Genomic DNA, 27,873 nt, shown 5'->3' with positions numbered 1-27,873 from the left:
CAGAGCAGTGGTAATGTGATCTGAAGGGAGAGTTACATCTTTCCCTTTTGTCACGGTCAGATCATGCCCTGGTGGCCTTGAGATTCTCTTATGCTGCCCCACTAGATTAGATTATTTCTAATCTGCCTCAGTGTTACGTGTCCCTACATAACTGTTCTGTCTTCCCCTTCCATCGCCCACTCACATCTCAATTTGAATCCTACATCAGTTTAGCCACTCTGTAAAGTGAGGCAACCAAATGAACATTTTGCCCCCTTGGTTGTCCAGTTTTCAAAAAGGGCCTTGCATTTGGGCTCCCTGAGATGGAATTATGTTGCCAGCAGTGAAAAACTAGTTTTAATGCAAAACTGTTACGTAAGTTTAATGCCAAGGGTTTTCCCTGCACATGCTCCCAATTATCGAGGTACTGGTTTAAAAACAGAAAAATCATTCCTTGCCATTTGATGCAGTGAAAAAAAAGGATGACCTTTCAAATAAACATTTTGCCCCCTTGGTTGTACAGTTTTCAAAAAGGGCCTTGCACTTGGGCTCCCTGAGGTGGATTTGCTTAGCTGGCAGTGAAAAACGTGGTCTCTTGGTCCTTTCTCATGCCCATGGATCCCACCTGGCCCATGGAGTCCTGGCGGATCTGGTTACCGCTTTCCCCCCCTGTGCGTAGAGAAAAACTCCCTGTTCCTCTGCACAGAGATGAGGAAAGTGGAAGGGAAATTCTGGTCTGGATTTCCCTGAGGAATGGACTTCAAGCCAGGATCAGTTTCCAAGGAGAGTTTTATTCTGGTCCACTGAGCAGACACGATTCCCAAATAGGAATGTTGGTGACAAGTGCTAGAGAGAAGGAAGAAAGTGTGTGTTGGAAGTGTGAAGTAGATGGAGTTGGCTGAGAGGGAGAGATTGACAGCTTTGGTTAGAGAAAAGACATTGACTAATTTTAATGTGACCTGGAAACCCCTTTTGTGTGAAACGGAAAGAAATGAAATCACGATATCTGGATCTGATAGTCAGAAATAACAGTGGACAAGAGAATTAATGAAAGCTGTTGTAAACTTAGAGTAAGAGTTTAATGGAAATGAATACTTATATCTGTAGCAAAGAAAGTCCGAAGTCATTCTTTTTCTGCATTTTCTTTCTTTTTCTGCACTTTTGACTATGTTCTTTTTTCTACTTTGCTTTCTTTGCTTTTTTCATTTCTTGTTAGCTTTTACCTTTTTACTTGAAAATTTTAATAAATTTTAATTAAAATAGGATAGAAAGACTGGCAGAAGGCACCATTGTACAGGGTTTCCGTTCGGTCTCTTTCTTGTTTCTCTGTCTCTTATTTTCTATCTTTGCTTTCATTTTGTATATCTTATTACATTAAAATGAATGTGTGACAAAGAGTATGGTGAGGTTTTACTCTTTTCCGTGCCCATGCATAGTACCACCCTTTTTACAGTCCTTTGAAATGTTTCTTTGGAACGTTTATCAGGTTTTTTTACCATATAGAGACAGTCCCCCCTCTTCATAAGCCCCCCTTTTGTAGGCCCTCCCCTGTACGTGTCACTCTTCCTTTGACCTAACGGAGACTACCAGGCAAGCGAATTCACAGGCGCACGTGGCATTGAGCCTTTAGCAGATTTAGAATCTCCTCCTGCAGGAACAAAGCCGGCTTGCTGGGAACACCGGCTCCAAGACCCTGGGTGCGCTTTGAAGCAGCCCTGGCCAGCATGAGTGAAGCCGGCTCCCTTGGAGTCTGTGGCCTGTTGGGGCTCCCAGGTCCTAAATCCTTTTGAGCCCCAGGAAATCAGGAACGAAGTTTTAGGAGGTAGAAAGATTTTGATCTCCACCGAGAGCCAAGCCCTGTGACAGCCCAGGAATGTTTTGATCAGCCTTTGATCTCCAACCTAGTGCCCTCCACGTGTTGTGCCCAAGTGGCCTGGAAATCCTCAAGGCTGAAAGCTAAATCCGGAGGGAATTGGGAAGCTGCTCAGAGTAATCCGGCCCTCTAGCGAGATTTAGGCTCCGCAGTGTAAGGGAGGTGCGCTTTGTCGTTGCCTGTTTGCACAGCATTTCCCCCCAGGATGCTTTCCCTTGGTTTACTTCCTGCTTCTTGCAAACGACATTTTTGCTCAGTTGGAGTGGCAATGAGGGCACCCTTGGGAGACCCGAAGTGACAGGTTACGGATAGAACATCATGGAGAAAATCCATCGATGTGGTCGCTGGGAGTCGAAAAGGAATTGATGGCATACAATCAATGAAAAAATCTCGCCAACGCCTTACGGAAGAGAACGGACGCGTGTGTTTTTCAGCCTCATGTCGCTAGATGGCGCCCTAGAAACCTGTCAGTTCAGTAGCGGCGTTTGTATTCGCTGAGACCGACATCCAACAGGAGGGGGAGCGGGGGAGCTGGAACAATAGAGTGTTGGGTTGCTAGAGAGTATGTCGGGGAAGTGGAGGAGTGCAGAGGAACTTCCTGTTCTGGCTCCCGCCTGGGAGGAGAGTAGCGTGGAGGACCGCTCTGTGGTTTTCCCCGGATTGGTCGGAGCAGTAGCGGCCTGAAGGTGAGTGGAGGACAGGCGGGAGGAGAGGCCGGGACCGAGTGGGGCTGCCTCGTTTCCTCCGCGGCGAGAATCAAATGAGCAACTGCCAGAAAATGCCAACTTCGTGTGTTTCTATATTTGTTTGTGCGTGTGTGTGTAGAATCCATCCCCAGAATTTCCAGATATCCTTGATGATAACCCTTCGCAGTGCTAAGAATCTGTAACTGACCCAAGCCAGCAGGTGAAGTTCAGGATGTGAACTTGGCCCTGCTAGTCTTCTGTGTGTCAAATGATTCATAATGAACGATGGATCTTAATCTAGCCTTTTGGCACTTTTCCTTTTTCATTGTAATCTATGCTTATTTGTTGTTGTTTGTACATGTGCAGCCGTTTTATAGATAATAATTAAACTAACACTTGTGTTTGAATCTTACAGACGAAAAGGATGCCAATAACAGCCTTCTCAACAACTGGCTTAAAAAGGAAAGCAAATTAAGCCAGCAATCAGATCTTTTCCATTTTCCCCAGAGAACCCCAAAACTCTTCTACCCCAACAAGTGACAGAAGAGGGAGAGAAAAACAGGAAGAGAGTTTTGTGCTGGAAAAAATTGAGTAGGTGGAACTCAAATATTACATGAAAATATCAAGGGGGATAATTTCAAATTAGGAAAAAGGGAAATGCCTGGAGGTCAGTGGGGAGGAAGAGGTCACTTGGATAGCCATGTAGGGCAGACAGTAATGCAAGCATCACCCTGTGAGGAAGGAAAGAGTTGCTTGAATCAAAGCACCACCAGACAAGGGATCAGAAATAGTTTTGATCTCCTTGAGAATCCAAGAATATCAGTGGTGGAAAAGCCCCACAGAGATGTACATTGTGGGAAAAGCACAGATCGCAGATCACAGCTGATTATGCATGAGAGGACCCACACTGGCAAAGAGGCCTGCCAGTGTTCTCAAAGCGGCAAAAACTTTAGCAACCACACCACCCTGGTCAATCACCAGAGGACTCAAACTGGGGAGAAATCATATGAGTGTCCAGATTGTGGGAAAAGTTTCAATTGGAAGTCCAAACTGGTGAAACACCAGAGGACTCACACAGGAGAGAAACCGTACGAGTGTCCAGATTGTGGGAAAGGTTTCAGTCAGAATTCCCACCTGGTGATACACCAGAGTACTCACACAGGAGAGAAACCGTACGAGTGTCCGGATTGTGGGAAAAGTTTCAGTCAGAATTCCAACCTTGTAATACACCAGAAGATTCACACAGGAGTGAAACCATACGAGTGCCTAGATTGTGGGAAAAAATTCATTCAGAGTTCCTACCTGCTGATACACCAGAGGACTCACACAGGAGAGAAACCATATGAGTGTCCAGATTGTGGGAAAAGTTTCAGTCGGAAATCCGAAATGGCGAAACACCAGAGGACTCACACAGGAGAGAAACTGTATGAGTGTCCGGATTGTAGGAAAAGTTTCAGTTGGAAATCTGAAATGGTGAACCACCAGAGGACTCACACAGGAGAAAAACCATATGTGTGTCTGGCCTGTGGGAAAAGTTTCTCCTTGAAGTCCAACCTGGTGAAACACCAGAGGATTCACACAGGAGAGAAACCATATCAGTGTTCTGATTGTGGGAAAAGTTTCAGTCGGAAATCTGAACTGGTGATACACCAGAGGACTCACACAGGAGAAAAACCGTATGAGTGTCCCGATTGTGGGAAAAATTTCAATCGGAATTCCCACCTTGTGATACACCAGAGGACTCACACAGGAGAGAAACCGTTCGAGTGTCTGGATTGTGGGAAACGTTTCAGTGTGAATTCCTACCTGGCCATACACCAGAGGTCTCACACAGGAGAGAAACCGTATGAGTGTCTGGATTGTGGGAAGTGTTTCAGTGTTAATTCCAATCTGGTACTACATCAGAGGACGCACACAGGAGAGAAACCATATGAATGTCTGGATTGTGGGAAAAGTTTCAGTCGGAATTCCAATCTTGTGAAACACCAGTGGACTCACACAGGACAGAAACCGTATGAGTGTCCAGATTGTGGGAAGAGTTTCAGTCGTAATTCCTTCCTAGTGATACACCGGAGGACTCACACAGGAGAGAAACTGTATGAGTGTCCAGATTGTGGGAAGAGTTTCAGTCGTAATTCCTTCCTAGTGATACACCGGAGGACTCACACAGGAGAGAAACTGTATGAGTGTCCAGATTGTGGGAAGAGTTTCAGTCAGAATTCCTTCCTGGTGATACACCAGAGGACTCACACAGGAGAGAAACCATATGAGTGTATGGATTGTGGGAAAAGTTTCTTTTGGAATTCCCACCTTGTGATACACCAGAGGACTCACACAGGAGAGAAACCGTATGAGTGTCCGGATTGTGGGAAAGATTTCATTGCTAGATCTAGCCTTCTAAATCATGTAGCTTTACATGTAGGAGAGAAACCATTCAAATGCCCAGACTGTGGACGGTGCTTCACAAACAATTCCTGCCTTAGCAGGCACAAGAAAATGCACATGGGGCTGGAAGTGCTGAGTGTAGAGAAGGCTTGAATTTCACTTCTCATCTCCCATTGGACATCCAGCTAAAAAGTTAAGTATTTAATTTCTGGCCTTATTCTTTTTAGTCAAACATGTCTCAGTATTAGAGCTGACGGAGGAGAGAAAAAAATGGTAAATAATAGTTTGAGAAAGGCAAATACACGTATCTTACTATCAGCAGAAGTTCCCACTAAGCTGCTGCAGGTCCTAAGAGATACATGAAAAAAAGATCGGAGCACTTAGATTTTTTGAGAGAATATATTAGGGATGTTTGTGGCAGTGACCAAAGCCGTGTAAAGTTTTAGATGGAAAGGCTCTTCTGCCTTGCAATTGCACTTGATAGATAATAGCTTCAGGAATATTGAGCTGAGGAGAAAAGGCATTGTGATTTTGAGCGTAGGATCTTCAGGTTTAGGAACAGCCCCTTCTGTGATCCTGTTTGCTTGGAGGTGCCTGCTCGTTAGCCTTCGTTGGCTGTGGGTGACAGCAGCGGCAAGTTGCCATTTTGGGGGCATTGCCCTCTCTAGCGCTCCATCCTCTTGGATATGGATGGTGTCCGTGCATTTATACAAAGATCCATCCTGCAGTCAGGACTTTTCTCTTAGAAGATACAGATATAGAAGCCCTGCTCAGGACCGCCAGTATCTTACTCTCATTGTGTTCCTGAATTTCTCCCCATATGTAGTTGTTGGTTATGTAGTGTTAACTGAAGATATATCAATTGTATTCAAAATAAGCTCTTCATTCTGTGATGAGTTCCCTTGTGATTAAACAAACAAAAAGCTTCATAATGTGCTTTTTTCTTTTCTCTTTTGTAAAGGAGCCATTCCAGTTTTTCCTACCTTTTTATGGTTTTTGTTCCCCTTTGAAGACATGTTTTGCAATGGTTGTGAGCTACCTTCCACACTGAGCAGAAATCTTGAGGGAGGAGGGCCTCTCCCAAAGCTTGTATTTGTGACACTACAAGCAGCAGGGAGTGTTAATGCAGAGAGGATTGGTGGCCAGACAGAGGTGCCAATGGGGGCAAAGATGAAAATAACCATTGGCTCTTTGAAGCCTCCCTCAGCGCTAAATAGTTGCTGCCAACCAAGGGGCGTTAATACTGAGCCTTGTGGCCTCCTTTTGACTTTTGCGATCCCTCCCCATCTGAAATCTCTGCAAATTAGTGCAATTAACGATAGATAAAATGTTCCCATGTGGGTTTTTTTTCCCCCTTATTGCTGATCCCAGTTGGGAAAGGGGGTTGCATGAAATTCCCTCCACTCGATTGGCGATGTGCCATGGAGCATTGGGGTAGAGTCCCCTGTTGCCCGTGCCAAATGTCGTTTCATCCTTGGGGACGAATTCTACTGTTGGAAAAGGGGCAGCAGCTTGCTTTTAGGGTGCAGCCTCATTTTAAAGATGGAAACCCTGAAAACGGGAGAAGGAAGCCAGGAGAGCGACCGTCCTACTCAGAACAAGGGAGTCTCTGCATGTTTTGGGGAGAGCCCTGTTAGTCTGTGGCAGCCCACCGAATAGCAGATCCTGGAATTGGTGATCCTGGAGCAGTTCCTGATTATCCTGCTGCTGGAAATGCAGAGCTGGGTGTGGAAACAGAGTCCGGAGAGGGGCAGCCAGGCGGTGGCTCTGGCCGAGGAGTTTCTTTGGAGGCCGCAAGGTGGTGAGCAGAAGGTGAGCCTGGCTCCTTTTTGTGTTCCACAACCTTGTGGAATCAGAGTTGGAAGGCACCATGGAGGGGCCTTCCAACTAACCCACCGTGGGAGTGTTTCTAATGACACATAAGCAGCCTAAAATCAGGAGGGGTCTGGTGGCCCTTGTCCGTCTAGAACATTTCATCAAAAGACATAAGCTTTCTTGAGCTGCGGCTCATAATCAGATGCACGGCATGGCTAGGTTTAAATTGGGGTGAGACGGGGGAGGGAGAGAAAGATAGGTTGGTGGTGCAGACGCGGGTTACACGGGAAACAGGCTAGACGTACCTTATCAAATAGCAGGTGTAACGTGTTACAATCCCAACGTTTGTGTGGAGACCTTCTGAGATGGCTTGGAACCTTTTGATGGACATATGTGAGTTCAGCAAACTCTCACTCAGGGGTGCTGTTAAAAAGAGGTCTTAACCCATATGTACAATCAATTTCCAACGCATTACGATTACAAGCATCTTAACAATCATTTTTTTTATCTGTCTCCTGTGTATCCTGCATCTGCATCACCAGTCTATGTTCCTCAGCTTCCCCTCCCTCCTCATTTTAAATTTAAATTTTGAATTTAAATCCGACATCAGTCCGGCCACTCTGCCTCTGATGTGGTGAGCTGCAGATCACAAAAGCTTCTGCCTTTTAATTTATTTGCTGTGTTTATATCTGCCCTCAGTACTAAATTCTATGAAAGCATGACATTTCGTTATGCCCAGTTAAGAAACTGGAATGGCTAAACTGGATGTTGTGACTGGCATTCTTCTCAGATTTGGGGCTGGTCTTCTCCATCATTGCTAGTTTAAGAGATTAAAATTAAGAAATTTTGAACGTGTTCTGTACAGCTAAGCTATGGCTTCTCTTGTAACTTTGCAACCCTCTAAAGCAGCCTTTGGTTGTGCCACATTGCTCCGTGGACCCCAGTGGTTTTGTAGCCTTTCAAAATTATTTTGCCAGAGTCAGAGAAGTGCTGAAATGGATGCCCAGTGGATCCTGGTTTGTGTGGTAGCTGTCGGCTGGTATTGAAAAGCTACATCCCAGTCATATCCTGAGATATCTTCATATTTCAAATCCAGGAGGATCTGGCTGACTTGCCTGATGATTCTCCCGATTCTGAACTGGATCCGGCGGACATTGTGAAGGTTGAGGTCCCCATGGATGGTGACAGTGAGTAGACCAAAATGCTTTGAAAAACCTGGGGATGAATTCCTTTCAGCATGAGAAGGACTTGGCTGAGCAAACTGATTTTCTGCTTAGCGACCATGGCTTTTAGCAAGAGTTGCCAGTCCCAATTGTGGTCACTAAGCGAGGATACCTGCTCATCATCTCCCTCCAGTCTTATTCTTCCTGCAATTGAAGGGGATGAGACCAATGTAGAGTGGGGAGCCCCTTCTGCTATGGGGCCATTCTTTGGATCGCCCTCCTATTAGAGAGAGCTGTAGTGGTGAAGGTGCTGGACTAGGAGTGGGGACACCCAGGTTCCAGTCCCTCCGCATCCATGGGAGGTCCCTGGGTGTCAGCCCGCTTGGTAGACCGGAACAATCTCAGCAGGTGGCAGCAGTTGGGTGCCCTTGTTGGGCTGGGAAGCTAAGCAGGGATAAGCCTGGAGAGTCCATGGATGGGAGACTACTTGGGAAGAAAAGGGCTGAAAGCTAGACTGTGCAGGGGGGTGAACAAACGCCCTGAGGAAGGAAATGACAAATAGTTTCTCTGTTGCTGTCAAGAAACCTGTAGCGACGTATCCATGAAATCACCAGGCATTGAGTGTCACTCCAGAGAGACTTGAGCTGACTTCTAGTGCAATATAATTGATGTCCTTCCAACTTGCTTGTTCTTCTAGGGGGCCCCGACCATCAGCAGTATTTCCTGGGAGAAGCAGCGGACCTGCCCCAGGGAACGTACGGCAGTGGGAGGAAGAAGATGAGTTTCGATTATCCGTCAAGGAGCCAGAAAGTCCCGCTGAAGGAAAAAGCGCACAAATGCCAATACTGTGGGAAGCTCTCCGACTGCCGCACCCACCTGATTATCCACGAGCGAACTCACATGGGGAGAAACGCCACAAGTGCTCAGCTTGTGGAAAAAGCTTCACCCGGAAGGAATCTCTGATTCTCCACAAGAGGTTCCACACGGGGGAGAAGCCGTACCATTACTGCAACTGAGGCCAGAGTTTCCAGTATAGACCGCAGTTTGCTTAATGACCACTTCACTTAGCAACTGAAATTCTGGTCCCAATTTTGGTTGTTAAGCAAGGACTACCTGTACAATCCACGAAACGTGGTTTGTAGTTGTAGGAATTACACACTGAGAAATTGCATCACCAATGGGCAGTCATTGGTGGGACCACAGGAATGAGAGGAAGGGCACTCTAGTTTTTAACCATTAATCAGAAATATATCCTTTAGGAGGTTGTATTTCTGCTTCCCAGAAGAACACCAGAGCAAGGGAACTTCGAATCTAGCTCTTTCCATCAGCCACAAGAGGAGTACATAGAAGGCAAAGTAGCAAAGACTGATATAGCCCTTCAAAATGAGGGGTTTTGAAAGATTTAATTTGTTTATCCAGAGTGGTTTTTTTAGTATAATTAGTTTTGCAGATGAGAACAACAAGAGGAAGTTATTTTGTTCAAAATTAATCATCTTCACTTCATTAAAAAAGAGTCCAAATTACCTTGACTCCAAAGAATTGAATCTTCTTTGAATATTATGACACTTTCATAACGTGAGTTGAAGGGAAGACGTAAATGGAGATTGGTATTTGTATGCTGACACAAAGGTTGTGGAGTTGGTGTCTTTAAAAGTTAGACTTTAAAAAGTCAAAATGGCATTGAGCAACTTGAAGCACGGATGTTGCATCAGTGAAACATCTGGGGGAGGAAAATCCACTCTTTTGTGTTTTAGTCAGACATTTGTGTAAATCTATTATTCTAAACCTATCTGTTTTCAACCAGCACCAGGGACTAGAAAATAAATGTGCAAATTCCTAAATGTTGCGTTTTTAGCTTATGAGTAAGCAGAAGGTTTTATTTTTATGTTGAAATGATCCCAGGTCCTCATTATAGTCAAGTCACTTTTGCTTTGTCTTGCTTGTTGAAGAATGGAATAGAAGACCGGTGGGAGGAAGGGACTGAATTTTGTTTGGCTTTTCAACAAAGAAATGGAAGGATTACAAATGGTTACCTTCTACCGATTCCCAATTATTAATTTTTTTGTTTTAAAAAGCTCTTCTGTATTAAAGGCCTGAAAGCTATTACCCTGAGAGTAGCTGAACCAAGAGCAGTGTTCCTCACCCTCAGCGACTTTTAAGATGTGTGGACTTCAACTGCCAGAAATCCATGCTGGCTGGGGAATTCTGGGAGTTGAAGTCCACAGATCTTAAAACTCGCTGAGGTTGAGAAACACTGAGCTAGAGCGACCTGGCAGAGTGGGGATTTGAGGCCGGTCCGCAGGAGAAAATGCAGTTCTTGCTCCTCATTGCAATCCGAGTGAACCGCGGGGAGGAAAAAAATCAGTGCAGAAGGCAGACCCTAGGCCGAAAGGTTTAAGAAATAAACGTTGCTGCAACCATTTCCCCCCAGTCTCTGGTGGGTGCTGACAACCAACCGCTTTGTGCTGCTACGTACGGCGCTTAGCTCTTCCCAGAGGACTGGATCTAGTATTTTCCATCTCCAGCGGGGACCATCATGGGGGAAGTGGTTGTCTTCAATACGCTGCTTTTGTACATGGTGTGTGTGTTTATTAATCCCACCCTTGATTGGACGGTGCTTACGGGATTCGTACCCGGTTTATCCTCACAACAACCCTGCAAGGTAGGCTGGAAGGGGGAACAACCCTAAATTACTAAATTATTCATGTTCATCCTTGGCCATGAGGGCTCAGGCTGATGGCAGAGGCAAATCATCCGCCTCTGGACAACCACAGTTCTGCTCAGTCACTTAAGGAGGAACCCATCGCTTGTGCTGGACTACCGCACCTCTTGTCCGCAGCCACTAGCTAGAACGATGGGAGTTGCGCTCCAAAGTGCTCGGAGGGCGCCACCTTGGGAAAGGACCGAGGGACGCCCACGCCACCGCACGGAGAGAGAGAAGCGGTGTGCTTTTCCCCTTCTCGCCCTCTGATTGGATAACAGCGACTTCCAAGCGGTCCAATGAAAACGAGGATTTCGAAGGCAGGGTCAATCTCGCGCGGGGAGAAGAGGCGGTGGCATGTTGTCCCGCCCAGGCTTAGCTTCCATTGGCTTAAGATCTTGTCCTTCGCTCTCACACGGAGCGTCAATCAATCCTCCCCAAGAATGAGGCGAAATGGCAATAATATCCCTCATCCTTTGCCCCGCCCAGGCCCCAGCCCTGCCTCTTCATTGGAGAGCTGGTCAGCCCTGCCCGCCTCCTTTGATTTCCAGTGTGAAGATTCGAAAGCCTTTCCAAGGCGTGGATTGGCTGCGCTCTCAAAGGAGGGGCGGGGCTCGAGGCGAGGCGCGCGGTGCGAATGTGGCGGAAGGGAAAGAGGAGGGGGTTGTCCGAGGACCCGCCGCCGCCGCCCCCCCCCCCCCCCCGCAGGTGAGAGTGCGGTTTGGAGTTTCTGGGCATTGTGGTGTCATAGCCGGGAATGCCGGGACGGAGTCTTCTAGTCAAGCGCGAGCGACTTTCCTCCCATTGATCGCGATGGCTCCCTGCCGTTGTGACGTCATGGAGGGGAACTGAGTTAGCTTCGTGCGCGGTGACATCACAGCTCCCACCCTGACCTTCCGCGCGCTGTGGGGCATTTTCGGGGACTGCAGCTGATCTCCGGCCGAAATCGCATTTGGCCTCCTTGGCCAGCTGACGCCGGAATTCGGATCTCTCCAGTAAAAACTCCAGCTTGGTGCTCAGAGCACACTAAGGAAATTTTCGGGTGTGGGGACTTCAGTTTCCAAAATTCCCAGCCAGCTTAGGCATTGCTGATAATTCTGGGAGTTGGTTGAGACGTCTGGGATTTGCCAAGAGAAACTGTTCTAGTGGAAATTGTATGTTGGTCTCCCTGGTCCTTAGTCACTATGATACACTTGCTATCTTTATGAAAATAAAAACTGGCTTTAAAATCAGCCTTAATATAGCAAGAAGCTAGCTGACCAATTTGTCAAGAGATCATCTTCACTTCGATTAATATTGTTCTAGGTAACTAGGGAGCTTCATCAGTCTGACTAATTGCAATATCCGAATACTGTAATACTATTTTTAAACAAGCAATGCGCGGAAGTGGAAGAAGACAACAGAATAGGAAGGACAAGAGACCTTTTCCAGAAAATTAGGAACATTGGAGGTAAATTCCAGGCAAAGATGGGTATGCTCAAAAACAAAGATGGCAAGGACCTAACAGAAGAAGAAGAGATCAAGAAAAGGTGGCAAGAATATACGGAAGACCTGTATAGGAAGGATAACAATATCGGGGATAGCTTTGACGGTGTGGTCAGTGAACTAGAGCCAGACATCCTGAAGAGTGAGGTTGAATGGGCCTTAAGAAGCATTGCTAATAACAAGGCAACAGGAGACGACGGCATCCCAGCTGAACTGTTCAAAATCCTGTGAGATGATGCTGTCAAGGTAATGCATGCTATATGCCAGCAAATTTGGAAAACACAAGAATGGCCATCAGATTGGAAAAAATCAACTTATATCCCCATACCAAAAAAGGGAAACACTAAAGAAGGTTCAAACTATCAAACAGTGGCACTCCCATCTCGGCATCTGGTCTTCCCCCAGTAGCATACTGAGTGCTTTCCAACCTGAGGGGCTGATCTTTCAGCACTGTATCGGAAAATGTTCTGTTGTAATCCATAGGGTTTTCATTGGCACATTTTCGGGAGTAGATGGCCAGGCCTTGCTCCCTAGTCTGTTCTTTGTCTGGAAGCTCTGCTGAAACCTGTCCACCATGGGTAACCCTTCTAGTAGTTGACCTACTGGTAGGATAGCTTCCAGCATCATAGCCATATGCAAGCCACCACAGTATGACAAACTGACAGTTGGGTGGTGGGGGTAACTGAGTAAGGGGAGGTATTCTAAAGGAGAAGTTGAATGGAATGTACTGTATACAATGTGCTGTAAGGAGGGGGTTCTGCGCAGCTGCCCACCTAACAGCTTGCTGTCACTGCTTTTGCTCTTGAGTGAAAAATAAAGAACTCAATTTCATGAAACTGCCTGTTTTTTTGGTCCCAGCTCAGAAATGAACCTGGTAAAGAAATAAAAAAAAATTCTAACAATCTAACCCTAGACAGTATGTCAAGAGGAGTCTGTAGCACCTTCTCTGTCCAACCAGTTGCCTTCAAATGCCTGCCTCGGTCTGAAAAGCTGCTCTTCGATGCCTTCAGCTTTGGGGCTGCCAGAGACTAACTCGGCTCTCCCCAAAACATGCAGAGAGTCCCTTGTTCTGATTGGGACGGTCCCTCTCCTGGCTTCCTTCTCCTGTTTTCAGGGTATCCATCTTTAAAATGGGGCTGCACCCTGAAAACAAGCTGACGCCCCTTTTCCACCGGTAGAATTGGGTGTCCCCAAGGATGAAACGACATTCGGCACAGGCAACATGGGACTCCACTGTAGTGCTCCTTGTCACAGCACCAATTGAGCTGAGGGAATTTCATGCAACCCCCTTTCCCAGCCAGGATCAGCAATAAGGAGAAAAAACCTCACATGGGAACATTTTATCTATCGTTATTTGCACTAATTTGCAGAGATTTCAGATGGGGAGGGATCACAAAAGTCAAGAGGAGGCCACAAGTATTAACGCCCCTTGGTTGGCAGCAACTATTTAGTGCTGAGGGAGGTTTCAAACAGCCATTGGTTATTTTCATCTCTGCCCCCGTTGGCACCTCTGTCTGGTCACCAATCCACTCTGCATTGACGCTCCCTGCTGCTTGTAGTGTCACAAATACAAGCTTTGGGAGAGGGACTCCTCCCTCAGGATTTCTGGTGAATGAGGAAGCTTGCTCACAACGGTTGCAAAATATGGCTTAAAAGGAAAAAAAGCACATAAAAAGAGAGGAAAAAGTGGAATGCTCCTTTACAAAAGAGAAAAGCAAAAAGCCCAGTAAAGAAGCTTTACAAGAAGGGAACTCATCAGAGAATACAGAGCATATTTTGAATAGAATTGATGTATCTTCAGTTACCACTACAGAGCCAACCACTAAATATGGGGAGAAATTCAGGAATGGGATGAGAGCAAGAGACTGGCGGTCCTGAGCAGGGCTTCTCTATCTGTATCTGTATTCTAGGAGAAAAGTGCTAACTGCAGGATGGATCTTTATATAAATGCACTGACACCATCCATGTCCAAGAGGATGGAGCCCTAGAGTGGGCGATGCCCCCCAAATGGCAACTTTGCAAAATAAATCCTTAGAGAAAGAACCATATGCAGTTCCTACCCATAATCAAATGGGATGTCATAACAGGTGTGCACAAAAATACAGCACCAAAAAAGAGCAAGAGAGAGGAAGGAGGAGAGATTTAAATATAATTTGAATATTTTAAAGTTTAACAACTTGACAGACCTTTAAATTTGAAGCCCCTCCGAGCTTGAGCCTAAGGCCAAATGAACCTCTTGCTTCCTCCCCACCTCCATCCTGGTCCTGGCTGTTGAGTGTCCTTCTCCAAAGGGATCATATGCGTATCTAGTAGGAAAGAAAAAGTATTATTATCTGATTGCTGAATTGTGTTACTGAAATGAACAAGCCGTGAATTCTTTGGGGTCTTCTGAACTCAGCAAAATCAGGATCATTCATCTGCATAGTTAAAATGCCATTTAGGGATCCAAATAATTCTCCTCTCTTTACTTTTGGGAAAACTTAAAAAGAAGCCCTGAGAGAGGACTGAAAGAAATGGAAACACCTCCCATGTCTTGGGAAGGGAGCTTTGCCTTACCTTGGCCCCACGTTCACAGCAACGCTGACACTACCCAGTCTTTTTTCCCTCTCAAAAGCCATGAATGGTTCTTACACAATCTATTTTTAGGCATGAAACATCTTCTACTGTGCCATTTTTTCCTCCCATCTCCACCACCAAGGGGGATGTAACAAAAGGGTCAGCCTCTTGGCGCTGCTGTCACCCACAGCCATAGAGGGCTAACAAGCAGGCACCTTCAGGCAAACACGATCACAGCAGGGGCTGTTCCTACACCTGGAGATCCTATGCTCAAAACCACAATGCCTTTTCTCCTAAACTCAATATTCCTGCAGCTCTTAACCATCATGTTCAACTGCAAGGCAGAACAGCCTCTCCATCTGAAACTTTACAGGCTTTTTTCACTGCCACAAACTTCCTTAATAAATTCTCCATTCTAATGGTGTCAGGCTCCCTTCTCTTGGTTCGCCTGCCATAAGAAGTCTCTACAGATGTTAGCTGGCTTCACACATTCACTGCATTCCCAGAGAACCAACCCATGTTAGCTTCACATTTCAGCCAAGGACACTTTGAGCTGCTGATAAGACACCTGCTTTAACAACTGCCAAGATGGGAGGGGGGAACTTAGGAGTGAGAAACAGCCTGTTTGCGAGACAGGGAAGAGGGATGAGATCAGAGGAGGGAAAGAATTATTTTGAATGTCTTGGTGCCAAATCCTCACTTGGAGCTTTGGCTACTATCCTGTGTTAATCAGATCCTCAATAAAGAATTCTTTAAGCTTCCTGATGGACTGTCTGGAGAATTTATAAGTTGGGATCTTGGTACTGGGATCGTCACAAATGGTTTCTTTGACATTTCTGTTTCAGCCTAGCCACAATCGGAACAGAGATACTCCTTGCACTGAATTTCTGGAGGTGTAAGGAAAATATGAACTTTGAACCCTCTTTACCTCTCCTCTCCTATCACTTTCTCCATATTTGAGGAGCCACAATTGCTAACTAAGGTCTGAGTGCTCCTATATTTTGTTACTGTGTTTTTTAGGACCTGCAGCAGCTTACTGGTTCTCCCAGAAACACTGACTATGACTCCCAGATATTTTTTTGCAAAGGGTATGCTGGCTGGGGAATCCTGGGGCTTGAAATCTGGAGGACACCCAGCTTGAAGAAGGTTGTAACTCTGCATGTCGCATTTCTAGGATCTTTGATAATCAATATGGAAAAAACACCCCCCAAAAGCCTTTCTAAAGCAATTGCACTATTTCTGCAAAAGGAAATATCCAGGAAGCTCTGCTGATAGCCAGATACTTGTAGTCAGTCTTTATCAAACTAATATCTTCCATTTTTTTTTCTCCTCTCTCGCGTCTAATCCTGAAACATGTTTGAATAAAAAGAATCAGGCCAGAAATTAAACTGTTATTTCTCAGCTGGACTTCCAGTGGAGTTAAAAAATGAAATTCAAGCCTTTTCCACACACATCATCTTCTGCCTCAGGTGGATTTTCTTGTGTCTGATAAGGGAGGAATTTTGCATGAAGCACCGTCTGCAGTCTGGGCATTTGAATGGTTTCTCCACTGAAATCTTTCCCACACTCTGGACACTCCTGTGTGAGTTCATCTTTTCCTGACACCTCCAGAAATTCAGTGCAAGGAGTATCCCTGTAAAATTCTTTAAAGCAGCAACATCTCTTGATGTCTCTAGGCTGGAGGGAAGTCCAAAGAAACAGGTGGATGTGACCCCTCCCACGGTCTAAAGCCACCCTATGCAAAAAGCTGAGCTGTTCAGAGCTGCTTGTGCCAATTCTATGGGGGGAAAAGTTGTTAGAACTGTACTGCAGGGCATTGTCCCAGGAGGAGCATTTGGATGTGGGTCTTTGTGGCTTGGATCCTGTGGATAACATCAAAAGGGAGAGGGAGGGAGGGAGGGAGAGGGAGGGAGGGAGGGAGGGGGGACAAAATGAGGGGGACAAAAGAGGGATGTCAGGGCCAGCCTCATTCCGAATAAGACACGGACTCACTTAATAGGGATTAAGGATTTCCGTTTCATTGAAAAGGTACTGACAGAGAGAAAAACGGGAATGGGGGTGCGGTGGTGAGGTGTCCTGTTTATACCCCTCTTGCGGGGTCCCATGCTTCTCCACCCTCCATTGTCCCCATTCCCCTTGATGGGTTTCTTGATGGCTGTGTGGGCGTTTTCCCGGTTGCTGTCCTTGTCCTCTTGGTTCAGGTGTGTCCTCCAGGGCACCAGGTGTGGGTTATCGCTGTTTATCTGAAGTCCTTCTATTCATCTGTATATGAGTCCATGGGTGTGAGTGCTTTGGGTGCTTGGTTTAAGCGTTGATTTGATTATCTGCTTTCTTTCTTTCTTAATGATCATGATCCACGTTGTGAGGCTCTTTGTGCCTTGCAACGGGGTCATGACAAGGGAGCAGTGCCACCCTTGGTTTGTGTCCAGGTACACTAGGTGGGGCAAAATTACATCAAGGACTAAGTGTGGTCCCTTGCATTGTAGGGCTGAAATCTGAAATCAAGGCTGAAATCTGGAGTGGCAGGCCTCAGGAACAAGAGGCCTGTTGGTGCAACAACCTTGCAGTGGTGTCTGCAGTATTTCTGCATGTGGGGAAGGCTTCCACCCATTCAGAAAATCCCTCAAAGTAGTCCAGGAAAATTGTGTCCCATGTTCCAATCTGTCTCTGACCATAAAGTAGGAGTTGCAACTTGGAGTAGTTCTGGTTTTGAACTTGGCATTCCAAGCTATTAGTGGCAGTGGGCTGAACAATTTGTTGATGATTGGGCCATGTTACAACTTAACTTGACTTGCCTTTGCCAAGGCTTCATCTACTCCTTCGCAGGCCAGGTTGTGCAAATCCAAAACCATCTCTTCCTTTTCCCCCAATTTACTTATCACTGCTAAGGTGTGTGCCTGTTGGGCAATCTCTAGTTCTGCCTCTTCTGTGCTGTAAGAATTTGGTAAAAAAAAGTTCCTAATTTCAAACCTGTGGTAGAAACGGTAGCCCAAGAGGCATATTGGGTCGCCTCCTCCCACCCTGAAGCCCCATCAGTAAACCAGATTTCCTGGACTGGGGTTTGAGAAGCTAAAGGGGGCATGGAGTTTTGGGTGGCCCAAACTCTGGGCAAGAAGTCATGCTGTGTACTTTGCCCAAGAATGGAGGCAGAAGGCCGATCAGGCTTGGATAAATTCTCCAGCCTGTAAATCCCCCATCTGATTTCAAAATGGGCCAGAAAGGGCTATTAAAGGGGGTTACTTGTTTATTTAGAGCACCTTCCTCCTCTAAATTGCTAATAATCTCTGTGATCCCTGTTTCAGCATTCCAACTCATTGGAAATGGGTTTGTTTTGGGGGGAATTACAGGGGCTCTGGCGATCTCTACCTGTGCACTAACAAGTGTCCCACCCTAGCTGCGGTTGGCTCGGCTAACCCCTGGAACCAAAGCCTCCCAGTCTGAGATCTGTGAGGCAGGGAGGGCTGCAATGGATATTTGCTTACCTAAAGGAAAGTGTTGAATAACAGAAGTTTCAGCTCCAGTGTCTAACAGAGCCTGCTTGGGACCATTGCAGGTTAAAACAGAGAGGTTAGTCCTCACCCCTCTGGGGTCTTTTAAAGTGTTTCCCCGATACTGCCAGCCAAGACCCACGTGTTTACCTACCACGGCAGCGGGGCAGCCCTAGAAATCGACAAAGGGCGGGTCTGAGACTGCAGTTTCCTCCTCCCCCTTTACAGCTAGGATTGAAACTTTCCTTAGAGCTTCTGTTAATTGTTTCAGTTCCTGCCGGAGCAGCGAAAAAGGCTGTTCTTTGTCCTTAACTTTCCCCTCTTTTTCCTCTTCTGATCCTCGCCTTCCTTGCTGATTTCGTTAACTGTTCCACCCGCTCCTTCAAGCTTCTAGTGGAAGCCCCATCCCACCCCTCCATGTTTTCCCCCCCTTCAGCTTTCGCCGCATTTGCACGCGCTCATCTCCATTCCCCACTCTCTGCCCCCGATTGCTCCAAAAATTCCTATTCCTGCCGTCTCCCCTTCTTTCCCACCTATCTTTTATTACTCTCACCTCCCCCACACTCTTTATCTTACTCTCCTCTACAAGACGCCCAACAGCTTTCCTCGCTTCTCGCAGATCGGTTTCCAAGGCAATCCAGGATTGCTCGGGGCGCTGCCCCTTTTAAGGACTGATTGCTCCAAGGGCACTGCGTGACGTCACCCGTCATTCGCCCCTCCTCCCTGTTGTTCTGGCTATGAATTGATACCATAAATAGCGATGGCAGAATTCTAAAGGGTCCTCTTTCCCCTGCCGATCCCCAATGGCTTTAAGCCGTAATTGGGTACCAGTCATCAAGTCCTGCACCATGTTTTGGAGCCCTGTAAGACACTAAGGCGGTCACCAGGATTGGGGGGATGAGGATGTCGCCGGTAGGTGTGCCATTTGGTGCGGACTTCAGGATATGCTAATACGGCCCACTCAATCTCTTGGCCAGACAAATGGTACTGGAGGCTGAGTTGATGTAGCCTCCGGGTCCGTTTGAGGGGGTCGGGGCTCAAGGCCGCCAGGTCTGTAACGATCTGTTTCAGCTCTCCTCCGGATAAAGGGGTACAGGTGACTACTTGTTCCCACTCTTCCCGTTGCTGGTTTTGGGCGTTTCTGCGCCTTGTTTGTGCCCGGGTTTCCACCACTGCTACTGAAGCCCCGGGAGGCTGTTGCTCAATGCCTCAAAAGACTCCTTCCCATCAGAGGGAAAGTCTGGGGTTCCATCAGGGTCTGAGCCTGTTAAGCAGGCAATTTGGTAATTTGTCTGCGCAGTTCCTCCACCTCACTACTTTCTCCACAGGCTCTGTGCTTGTTCCTGGCAGAGGTCTGCACAAGGTCCTTTAAAGCTTCAATTATTAGTTCCTGCACAGCCTGCTTTGGTTGCCATTCTTCTTCCCTTCCTACACTGTCCTTCAGTTGAGCCAAGGTCTCTCTTAGTTCCACCATGTGGCTCTTCTGCAGCTGGTAATCAGCCTGCAAGACATGGTGGTTATTCTTGAGTTGTTCCAAGTCTCCTTTTAAAGAGCAGTCCTCTGACCGCAGCTGTGTGAGGAGCTGGTCCATATGGGACAAGCCAACTCCCAATATTACTGCCAACACTCCAGGTAAAACTTTCTGTTTCTTTCCTCCTCTTAGTTTGTACAGCTTTCCAAATTCTATCCTAGCATCCCTCCCTGACTACACTGACTCCATTTTCTCCTGCAGGTCACCAATAGGCAATCCCAACTTCTTAATAAGTTTCTCCATCACTTCACAATACCCCAAACCCATTTCCCCTTCCTCAGGATTCTCCAGTGGAGCTGTCGCCTGGGAGGCAGGCGGTGACAAAGCACCCTTTCGTTGGGCATCCCCAGATTTCCACAGAGGCATAATTGATCACGCAAATAATAAATTCAAAGGGCCCAAACCATGTATCCCACTACTGACACCAATAAAAATGTTACACACAGGCTACCAGGTTTGGCTTATGGTACTGTTGGAAGGAAATCTTACCAAAGTTCCATTTCCAGGCGGGGAATGAAGAAATGCAGGCAATTGCTTGAACAGAGATAATTGCTATATTGTCCAAGAGCATGTACAGAGTATGCTGGTTGGAGGTGGCCATGCTTGCATTCCCTCCAACACCCCCTTATACAGAGACGTGGTTTTAGAAAAAGAGTGTGAAATACAGTGTTTGTTTTAGCTAGATTCGGGCTTTGTCAGTTTCAGGGATGCTTTTTAAGAGTTCTGAATTAGTGTTAATTGAACAAAGGTGGGAGACATTCCTGTGCTTAAGCCCCCTGTTGCTTTGTGGTTTCTAGTTCCCTTGACCAATTAAGCTCTGCCACTGTGGATTCAGTTGAAAGTTCAATGTATATGATCAGCTGACCAAAGTAAAACTCTCTTTGGAAACTGATCCTGGCTTGAAGCCCATTCCTCAGGGAAATCCAAACCAGAATTTCCCTTCCACATTCCTCATCTCTGTGCAGAGGAACAGGGAGTTTTTCTCTATGCACAGGGGGGAAAGCGGTAACCAGATCCTCCAGGACTCCATGGGCCAGGTGGGGTCCATGTGAATGAGATAGGACCGAGAGACCACGTTTTTCACTGCCAGCTAAGCAAATCCACCTCAGGGAGCCCAAGTGCAAGGCCCTTTTTGAAAACTGGACAACCAAGGGGGCAGAACTTTCATTTGAAAGTTCATCCTTTTTTTTTTCACTGTATCATATGCCAAGGAATGATTTTTCTTTGTTTTTAACTCAGTATCTCGGTAATTGGGAGCATGTGCAGGGAAGACCCTTGGCATTAAACTTTTACGGAACAATTTTGCATTAAGAATAGTCAATCCAAACACCGATTTATGCTTCTGATGGGTCCCCTCCACATTTGGAACCTGGGGAAAGTGGACCTCTGCCCTCTCCTTTTTCAGAAAAGCCCAGTCAAAATAGTATCATCCATCTGCAGTAGTGAGGTTAGTAGGCTCTGAAGTGCCCCAAGATTTACATGTATGTTAAAATACTGAAAGAAATCTTTATGGGAACTGAAAGCAATAAAAGTGAAGGGGACAAATTCAGAGCAATTCAGTGCCTAGGGACAGACATAGGATTTGGACTGTTGGAGGAATACTGAAAATTGGAAAGGGGAGAATGGAATGGAAGGACCAGAAGAAGCAGGAATGGCTGGATGGAATTCTAAACAGAAACACGCCATGCAACATTTTATCCCAACAGGTCAAGCCTGTTTGGAGCCCAGCCAACCCGGCTATTGTGCCCACACCAGTCTCTACTTCCTCAAAATGCACTGCACACAGTTGTTAGTGCTCCCTGGCCTGTCCCTTGACCTGAAATCCTTTTATCTTTTTGCATAAATCACAGGAACCCCCTTTATCTCTTTGGAAAGCCAGAGAGATATTTTTCCTCCATGCATTGAAAAAGAAACATCATGCAAAGCTGAGATCCAGGACGGTCTCATTCGGTAAGCACCGTGTTTGTCTTGTACTGGGAAGACTCAATTTCGAATTGCCAGTCGGTAACAAGCAAGTAGGGTTGATCCTTCTCTCTCTCTTTTTCACAATAATGTTAGTGATGAATTAAAAAAAAGCATTATGTATGAATCAAAATTGTTCCAGATAAAAAGTCACATGGGTCACCTGATTTCCACTTCCTCCTCCTCCTTGGACTTGGGGATTAACCATCTCCATTACCTCATGGGCAGACATGCAAGCAGGAAGAGCTGCAGAATGCAGCTCTCCCCTTTTTCATCATCCAGTGATGATTAAGTGCTTTCTACTATGAACCTACCTGTATCTAGATCTACTGAATAAAAGTAAGCTATCTCTATTTTTCTTCATCTAACTACAGTATGAAGACTGAATTTATTTCTGAATGTAATTAAGCTTAATGTGCAAGTTCCTTTTTTGGTTCATGCTTCCACTCTGCAAGATTGCTGTTTGCTGCTTGGAGTTCTTTTATTAACCTTTAAAAACTCCATCAATTAAAGCCTATTGTGATGTAACTAATGGTTTTCATGAACAGAGTACCTTTAGAAACATTACTGGACAGGAACAGCACCCAGGCAGGGGCAATGCAACAATTCTTACTACCTTGGAGAGGTTACTACTTACTAGCAAAGGACATTACACCCCCTTTACTAATAGAATGGTTTACTAAATCAGCAGCTTTCCTGATTTTATATTAAGGTAACAGGAGAAATCCAAGAATTCTGACAAAGTCTTACTGGAAACAGTCAGTGTCTGTTACCTTCTTGGCGAGTTTTGCTAGGTGGCTGCATCTTCCTGGATTCTCCTGCATCCTTTTCCAAGTTGGAGACAAGTACCTGGAATTGCTACAAAAATAAAAATTAGATAACACACGTGGGAGATGACGGATATAGACAGAACCATAAATCAAGTCCCCACTTCAAATCCTGCCTTACAGCACCCTTAAATATGGTGCTCTCATAGTTCATCCCTCTTGGTGCCTTTTGGAGATGTAAACAATTTTTGTCAACCTGTGTGTGTGTGTGTGTGTGTATGTGTGGTGTGTGTTGCCTTTGAGTCAGTGTTGACTCCTGGCAACTGCCAGGACAAGTCCATGAGGTTTTCTTGGCAAGATTTTGGAAGTGGTTTAGCCTAGCCTGCTTCTTCTGAGAGCTGAGAGGGAGGGACCAGCCCAAGGTCACCCAGTTGGCTTTGTGCCTGAGGTAGGATTGGAGCTCAGGGTCTCCCGGCTTCTGGTCTGGTGTCTTAACCACTACACCAAACTGGCTGTCTTTATCAAGCTTACAGCTAGACAATGCCAAGCCCTACATAAATTCAAGAAACTGTAGTGGGCCTGAAGCAAAATGTTGTTGAATGAAGGTAACGCTTTGATAGAACTTCACTGGTGCCACCCAAGATTTCTACCAGCCAGCCCTACTCTCCCTCAAGATATGCTCCGTCAGGTATCCAGTTTCTCTCCCACAGGGCTGTTTTGAGGGACCTCATTGATCAGGTTTTTAAACCACTCTCTTCGGATTGTGTGGAAGTTGCCATGATGCCCACAGAAGTAACAGCACTCACACCTACCCATTAAAACTGGCATGAATGATTAGGGGCAGATTAGTGCTAGGCGGGATCCATATCATGTCCACAGTGGAAACATTTCAGTATTTCCTTTGGCAACATGGTTTTCCCAAACATTCAGTTCTCTTTTAAATGCAAGAATCTTGTGACTTGGAGTCAAAACATTTCTCCAATGCCTTGCAGAGACTTGTTCAGCTGGTTCATGTGATGAACAATGTCCCTAAGAACGCTAGTTTCTGCAACCATTCTCCATCTCCAAAGCCCTCAGCGAAATGTGGCATACTATTTTCTTGAAAATACTCTTGCAATTCTTTGTGCATACATGCAAAGATGGAAAGATAAACAAATTAGCACAGTGAAAGGATGGATGGTGAAATTACTGGAATTGTCAGAGATGCTAAAACTGACAGCATTGATAAGAGAAAATACTGTCTCTGGATTTGTTTCTATGTGGAAACCACTTCTGGATTATTTGCTTGTATCTGAAAAAAAATCTTGCTTGTATCTGAAAAATCTTCGGCCTCATGTGGATTTTCTTGTGTTTGAGAAGGGAGGCATTTTGTGTAAAACACTGTCTGCAGTCTGGGCATTTGAATGGTTTCTCCCCTGTGTGTAAACATTCATGATTTATAAGAATAGATCTAGTACTGAAACATTTCCCACAATCCAGACACTCATACGGTTTCTCTCCGGTGCAAGTCCTCTTGTGATACACCAGGCTGGCATGCCTGGTAAAGCTTTTGCCACATTGAGAGCACCGGTACGGCTTTTCTCCAGTGTGGGTCCTTGTAATGATTGCCTATCCTGATATACTCAGACTCACAAGCAGGTACTTAATGATATCTGATTTATTAAAAGAATAGTATGCAAATACAGAGAAAGCTGAGAATGAGCAAAAGCGCGCCAAATACGAACTAAAAACCCTCGGCTCAAAACGTAATCCCTCCCCTCGCCCGGCCGTAGCAACCACCCCCCTCCCAGGTGCTGTTAACTGTTTTCCACTGATCCTGGGAAAGTGACCTTGAACACACGAGATAACCCAAACACATTCCAACCCAGCAGCCAACAGATAACGACTCCCCGAAAAGGAATCCTCCTCCCTTCCCAGATCAAACACGTATCAGGGAAATGACATGCAAAACGTTACGATGTACCAGGAACATTGGAACGGTGAACATGACAGTCCTTTGATGAAACTCCAGGGAGCTGTTCCAAGTAAAGCTTTTGCAGCTTTCCTAGCATTTGTATGCCTTTTCTCCAGTGTTGATCCTCCGGTGTGTAATTATCCATAATCTCCAATTTCTGATTCTCCCATCTTTCTCTCTCTCTTTCTGACTTTGCAAAATATCCTCCTTGACCATTTCATGTAATATTTGAGTTTCACATACTCGATTTTTTCCAGCTCAAAACTCTCTTCCTGTTTTCCTCTCCCTTGTCTGTCACCTGGTAGGGAAGCATTTGTTTAATCATTGTTTACAAAATGGCTGCACGACATTTGAAAAAAAACAAGAACAAAAAAGCATACATTACAATGAAAAAGGAAAAGTGCCAAAAGGCTAGATTAAGATCCATCGTTCATTATGAATCATTTGACAGACAGAAGACTAGCGAGGGCCAAGTTCACATCCTGAACTTCACCTGCTGGCTTGGGTCAGTCACAGATTCATAGCACTGCGAAGGGTTATCATCAAGGATATCTGGAAATGCTGGGGATGGATTCTACACATGCACATAGATGCACACAGAGAGAAATACAGATGCACACACCTACAAATGTATGTATGTAGAATCCATGTGTATTTCAGCCTGCAAATTCGCTTGCACAGAAGCCTCCATTAGGTTAAACCGAGATTTAGGCTCCACAATGCAAAGGAGGTGAGCTTTGCAGTGGTAATGACTGCACCCTCGGGAGACCCGAAAGAACAGGTTACGGATACAACATCATGCAGAAAATCCATCGATGTGGTCGCCGGGAGTCGAAAAGGAATGGCGCATAATCAAAAAATCTCACTAACGCCTTAGGGTAGAGACCGGACGAGTGTGTTTTTCAGCCTCATGTCACTAGATGGCGCTCTAGGAATAAGCAACCCTCGCGCCTAGAAGGCTGTCAATACAGTAGCTGCGTCTGTGGTTTCTGAGGACCGACATGAGACGGGAGGGGGAGCGGGGGAGCTGGAAGAATAGAGTATTGGATTGCTAGAGGGGATGTCGGAGGAGAGGTGGGCGGAGGAACTTCCTGTTCCGGCTCCCTCCTGGGGGGAGAGCGGCGCGGGGCAGCGCTCTGTGGTCTTCCCGGGGTCGGAGGAACAGCAGCGGCCGGAAGGTGAGCGGAGGCCGGGTGGGAGGAGAGTCCGGGAGCGAGCGGGGCTGCCTCGTTTCCTCCGCGGGGAGAATCGGATGAGCAACTCCGCTGCAAAATGCCAGCCGCTGCATCTGCCTCCCCTCCCCACATTTTCTTCCTCTGGTGCTGCACGCTTTGAAACTGGTGCGTGCAATTTTCTGGCGGTCGGGAGATTTAAAAAGCCTCCTTCAGATTAGCCTTGACTCCTTGTGATTTTATGGAGATGTTTCCTTGGCAACAATCTGGGACTGAACTGCCACTGCTGTCTCCTGGGATGTTTTTTTTCCTTCCAAGTCTAGCCAACAGACTCTCCCATCCATGTGTTAACCAGGTTGAACTCTGCTTAACCCAGAACTTTTTTTTAATCCCCATTGAGGACCATTTGGGATGTTCAGGTGTACAGGTAGTCTTCACGTGCCACTTGTTTAGTGACCATTCAAAATTAGGATGGCGCTGAAAAGGAGACTTCCACCTGGTCCTCAAACTTGTGGCCCTGAAAGCGATTTGGGTGCTGGCAACTGATGCGCACGTATGATGGTGGCAGTGTCTTGCAGTCACATGATTGCTTTTTGCCACCTTCACATCCAGATTCTGACCATCCAAATCAAAGAGGACTCCAGCAGGAAGCTACAAGTCACAGTCATGTGACATTGCACTTAACGACCCATGGTGATGTTTCCTTTTACTGCCAAGTCTAGCCAACAACCACAGGATTTCCTAGTGGTCTTCCATTCATGTATCATGGTTGTTTGACATTGTGCTTAATGACCACAGCCAGAACTGATGATGTCAGTCAGCGCATTCACATGTCTTTATTTTTTAATTTACTGTATATATCCAATTTATTCCCCACCCTTCTCACTCAGAGAGCGACTTAATGACTGAGCTGCTTAGTGACAGAGTTGCCGGTCCCAACTGCAGTCATAAAGGAGGACTACCTGGGACTTTCAGTGGAATCATGACTGACTGAGGAGCTTTGTCTGCAGGTTCTGCAGGCAGAACTGACAACGTGCAATTTTCTTTTTTTTTTGACTCGGGGAAGTTTTTCCTGTAGCCCAGTGCTTTTTCATGAATAAAGAAAAAGCTTAGAATCACCCCATTTGCTCCCCTGAATGCCGTCTTCTGGCCAGAAAATCACAGCATTCACGACAATCTGGTAAAAGATGACTTGAAGAAGAGACATCACCATATCCTAGCCGCATTTGCAGCCTTAAAGGGACGTTAGATCGAGCCACCCCATTTCTAAATCACCCAATTTATATATTTTTAAAGTTTTATGTACCCCAAGAGAGGCTTTCAACATCAGACTCTCTTGGTCCTTATCGTTATTTCTGGATTATATTTTAATTTTTTTAAAAAAAGTTTTGGCTTGTTTTCCCAATTAAGGTTTAAGGAGGACTGAGAATAAATAATTGCCTTCCTGTTACCATTTCTGTACTGAATTTGAAGGATTGAATATTTTCCTACACGTTGGATTTTTTGCTTTGAATCTTCAGCCTTCTGTTCACTTTCTCTGGAACCTGCTTGTTAGCGCAGTTTCCCTTGTGCCAACTTCACTCGGAAGTCCCCTGTTATCTCATTAACTCCTCTCTGCACAAGTCAAGTATCTATGGGGGCGCCATAGTCTCCTGCCTGAAACATGGAGGATTTCAAAGACGACTTTTCAGAATTCCATTGTGAGCGTAAGCAGTCGTTCAAAGAGATCCTTTCAGAGTGCTGTCAAGCTATTCTGCAGAATATTCGGGATCTTGGGGAAGCAATTATGTCTAAAGTGTGTCCTTTGACTGAAGATGTTACGGAAGAAGATGAGGATTTTGGTGAAGATGGATATGTTTTTACAGATAGTGAGATCGAAATAATGCCAAGTGAAGACTATATTTGGTGTTGGAGGGGTTGAAGCGACAGTCTGAGCTGCAGATTACAAGGAGAGATGTTTTTCTGGGGGATTGTTATGGGAGGGAAGAGAATTTGTTTTGTGGGAGTTTTTTTGCTGAGAAGTCTGATGAGTTTTTAAGGGGGGCAGTTGGGCTGTTTGATTTCTGTATAAAAATGCCTTGTGTGTAAAATGGAGAGATGTAAAATTCTTGGTATATTTTGAGTTGGGGTAAAAAGTTAACATTTAATAGGATTGATAATGAGGTTTTTTTATGATTTCATGTCTTTTTAAGGATCTGGATTAAGATTTACTGGTCTTTTTTTAAGGTTTGTTTCATTTTCAAGATTTACAAGGTATCTATAAGGTATAATAATAACTGGTTATAGGTTTCATAGGGTTAAGATTGTTGTGTATGTGTGTGTGTGTGTGTATTATTATTATTATTATTATAAGGGG

At 45.7% G+C, this 27,873-nt stretch overlaps 4 protein-coding genes across 6 annotated transcripts in view; 2 read left to right on the top strand and 2 right to left on the bottom strand.

Moving 5' to 3' along the window:
• LOC134492118 (zinc finger protein OZF-like) overlaps window positions 1-27,873 on the top strand; it is a 161,160-nt gene that overhangs the window by 2,038 nt on the left and 131,249 nt on the right. The gene's annotated exons all lie outside the window — the stretch shown is intronic.
• LOC134492164 (zinc finger protein 436-like) overlaps window positions 1-27,873 on the bottom strand; it is a 210,015-nt gene that overhangs the window by 79,519 nt on the left and 102,623 nt on the right. The window lies entirely within an intron of this gene.
• Window positions 1-27,873, bottom strand: part of LOC134492127 (zinc finger protein OZF-like) — a 108,340-nt gene that overhangs the window by 36,058 nt on the left and 44,409 nt on the right.
• Window positions 1-27,873, top strand: part of LOC134492097 (zinc finger protein 345-like) — a 55,566-nt gene that overhangs the window by 1,819 nt on the left and 25,874 nt on the right. Inside the window, exons 1-3 of one of the 3 annotated variants that reach the window (XM_063296244.1) lie at window positions 2,898-6,735; window positions 7,835-7,925; window positions 8,599-9,591. In XM_063296244.1, coding sequence (XP_063152314.1) covers window positions 3,196-5,076 — 1,881 coding nt within the window. In that variant the 5' untranslated portion in view covers window positions 2,898-3,195 and the 3' untranslated portion in view covers window positions 5,077-6,735; window positions 7,835-7,925; window positions 8,599-9,591. Of the gene's footprint in view, window positions 1-2,897; window positions 6,736-7,834; window positions 7,926-8,598; window positions 9,592-27,873 lie in introns of those variants that run through there. The other 2 variants (XM_063296247.1, XM_063296245.1) reach the window with 2 other exon arrangements.

The sequence above is a fragment of the Candoia aspera genome, chromosome 2 (assembly GCF_035149785.1).
Source record: "Candoia aspera isolate rCanAsp1 chromosome 2, rCanAsp1.hap2, whole genome shotgun sequence".
Lineage (NCBI taxonomy): Eukaryota > Metazoa > Chordata > Lepidosauria > Squamata > Boidae > Candoia > Candoia aspera.
This window is presented reverse-complemented; position numbering and strand designations above follow the sequence as displayed.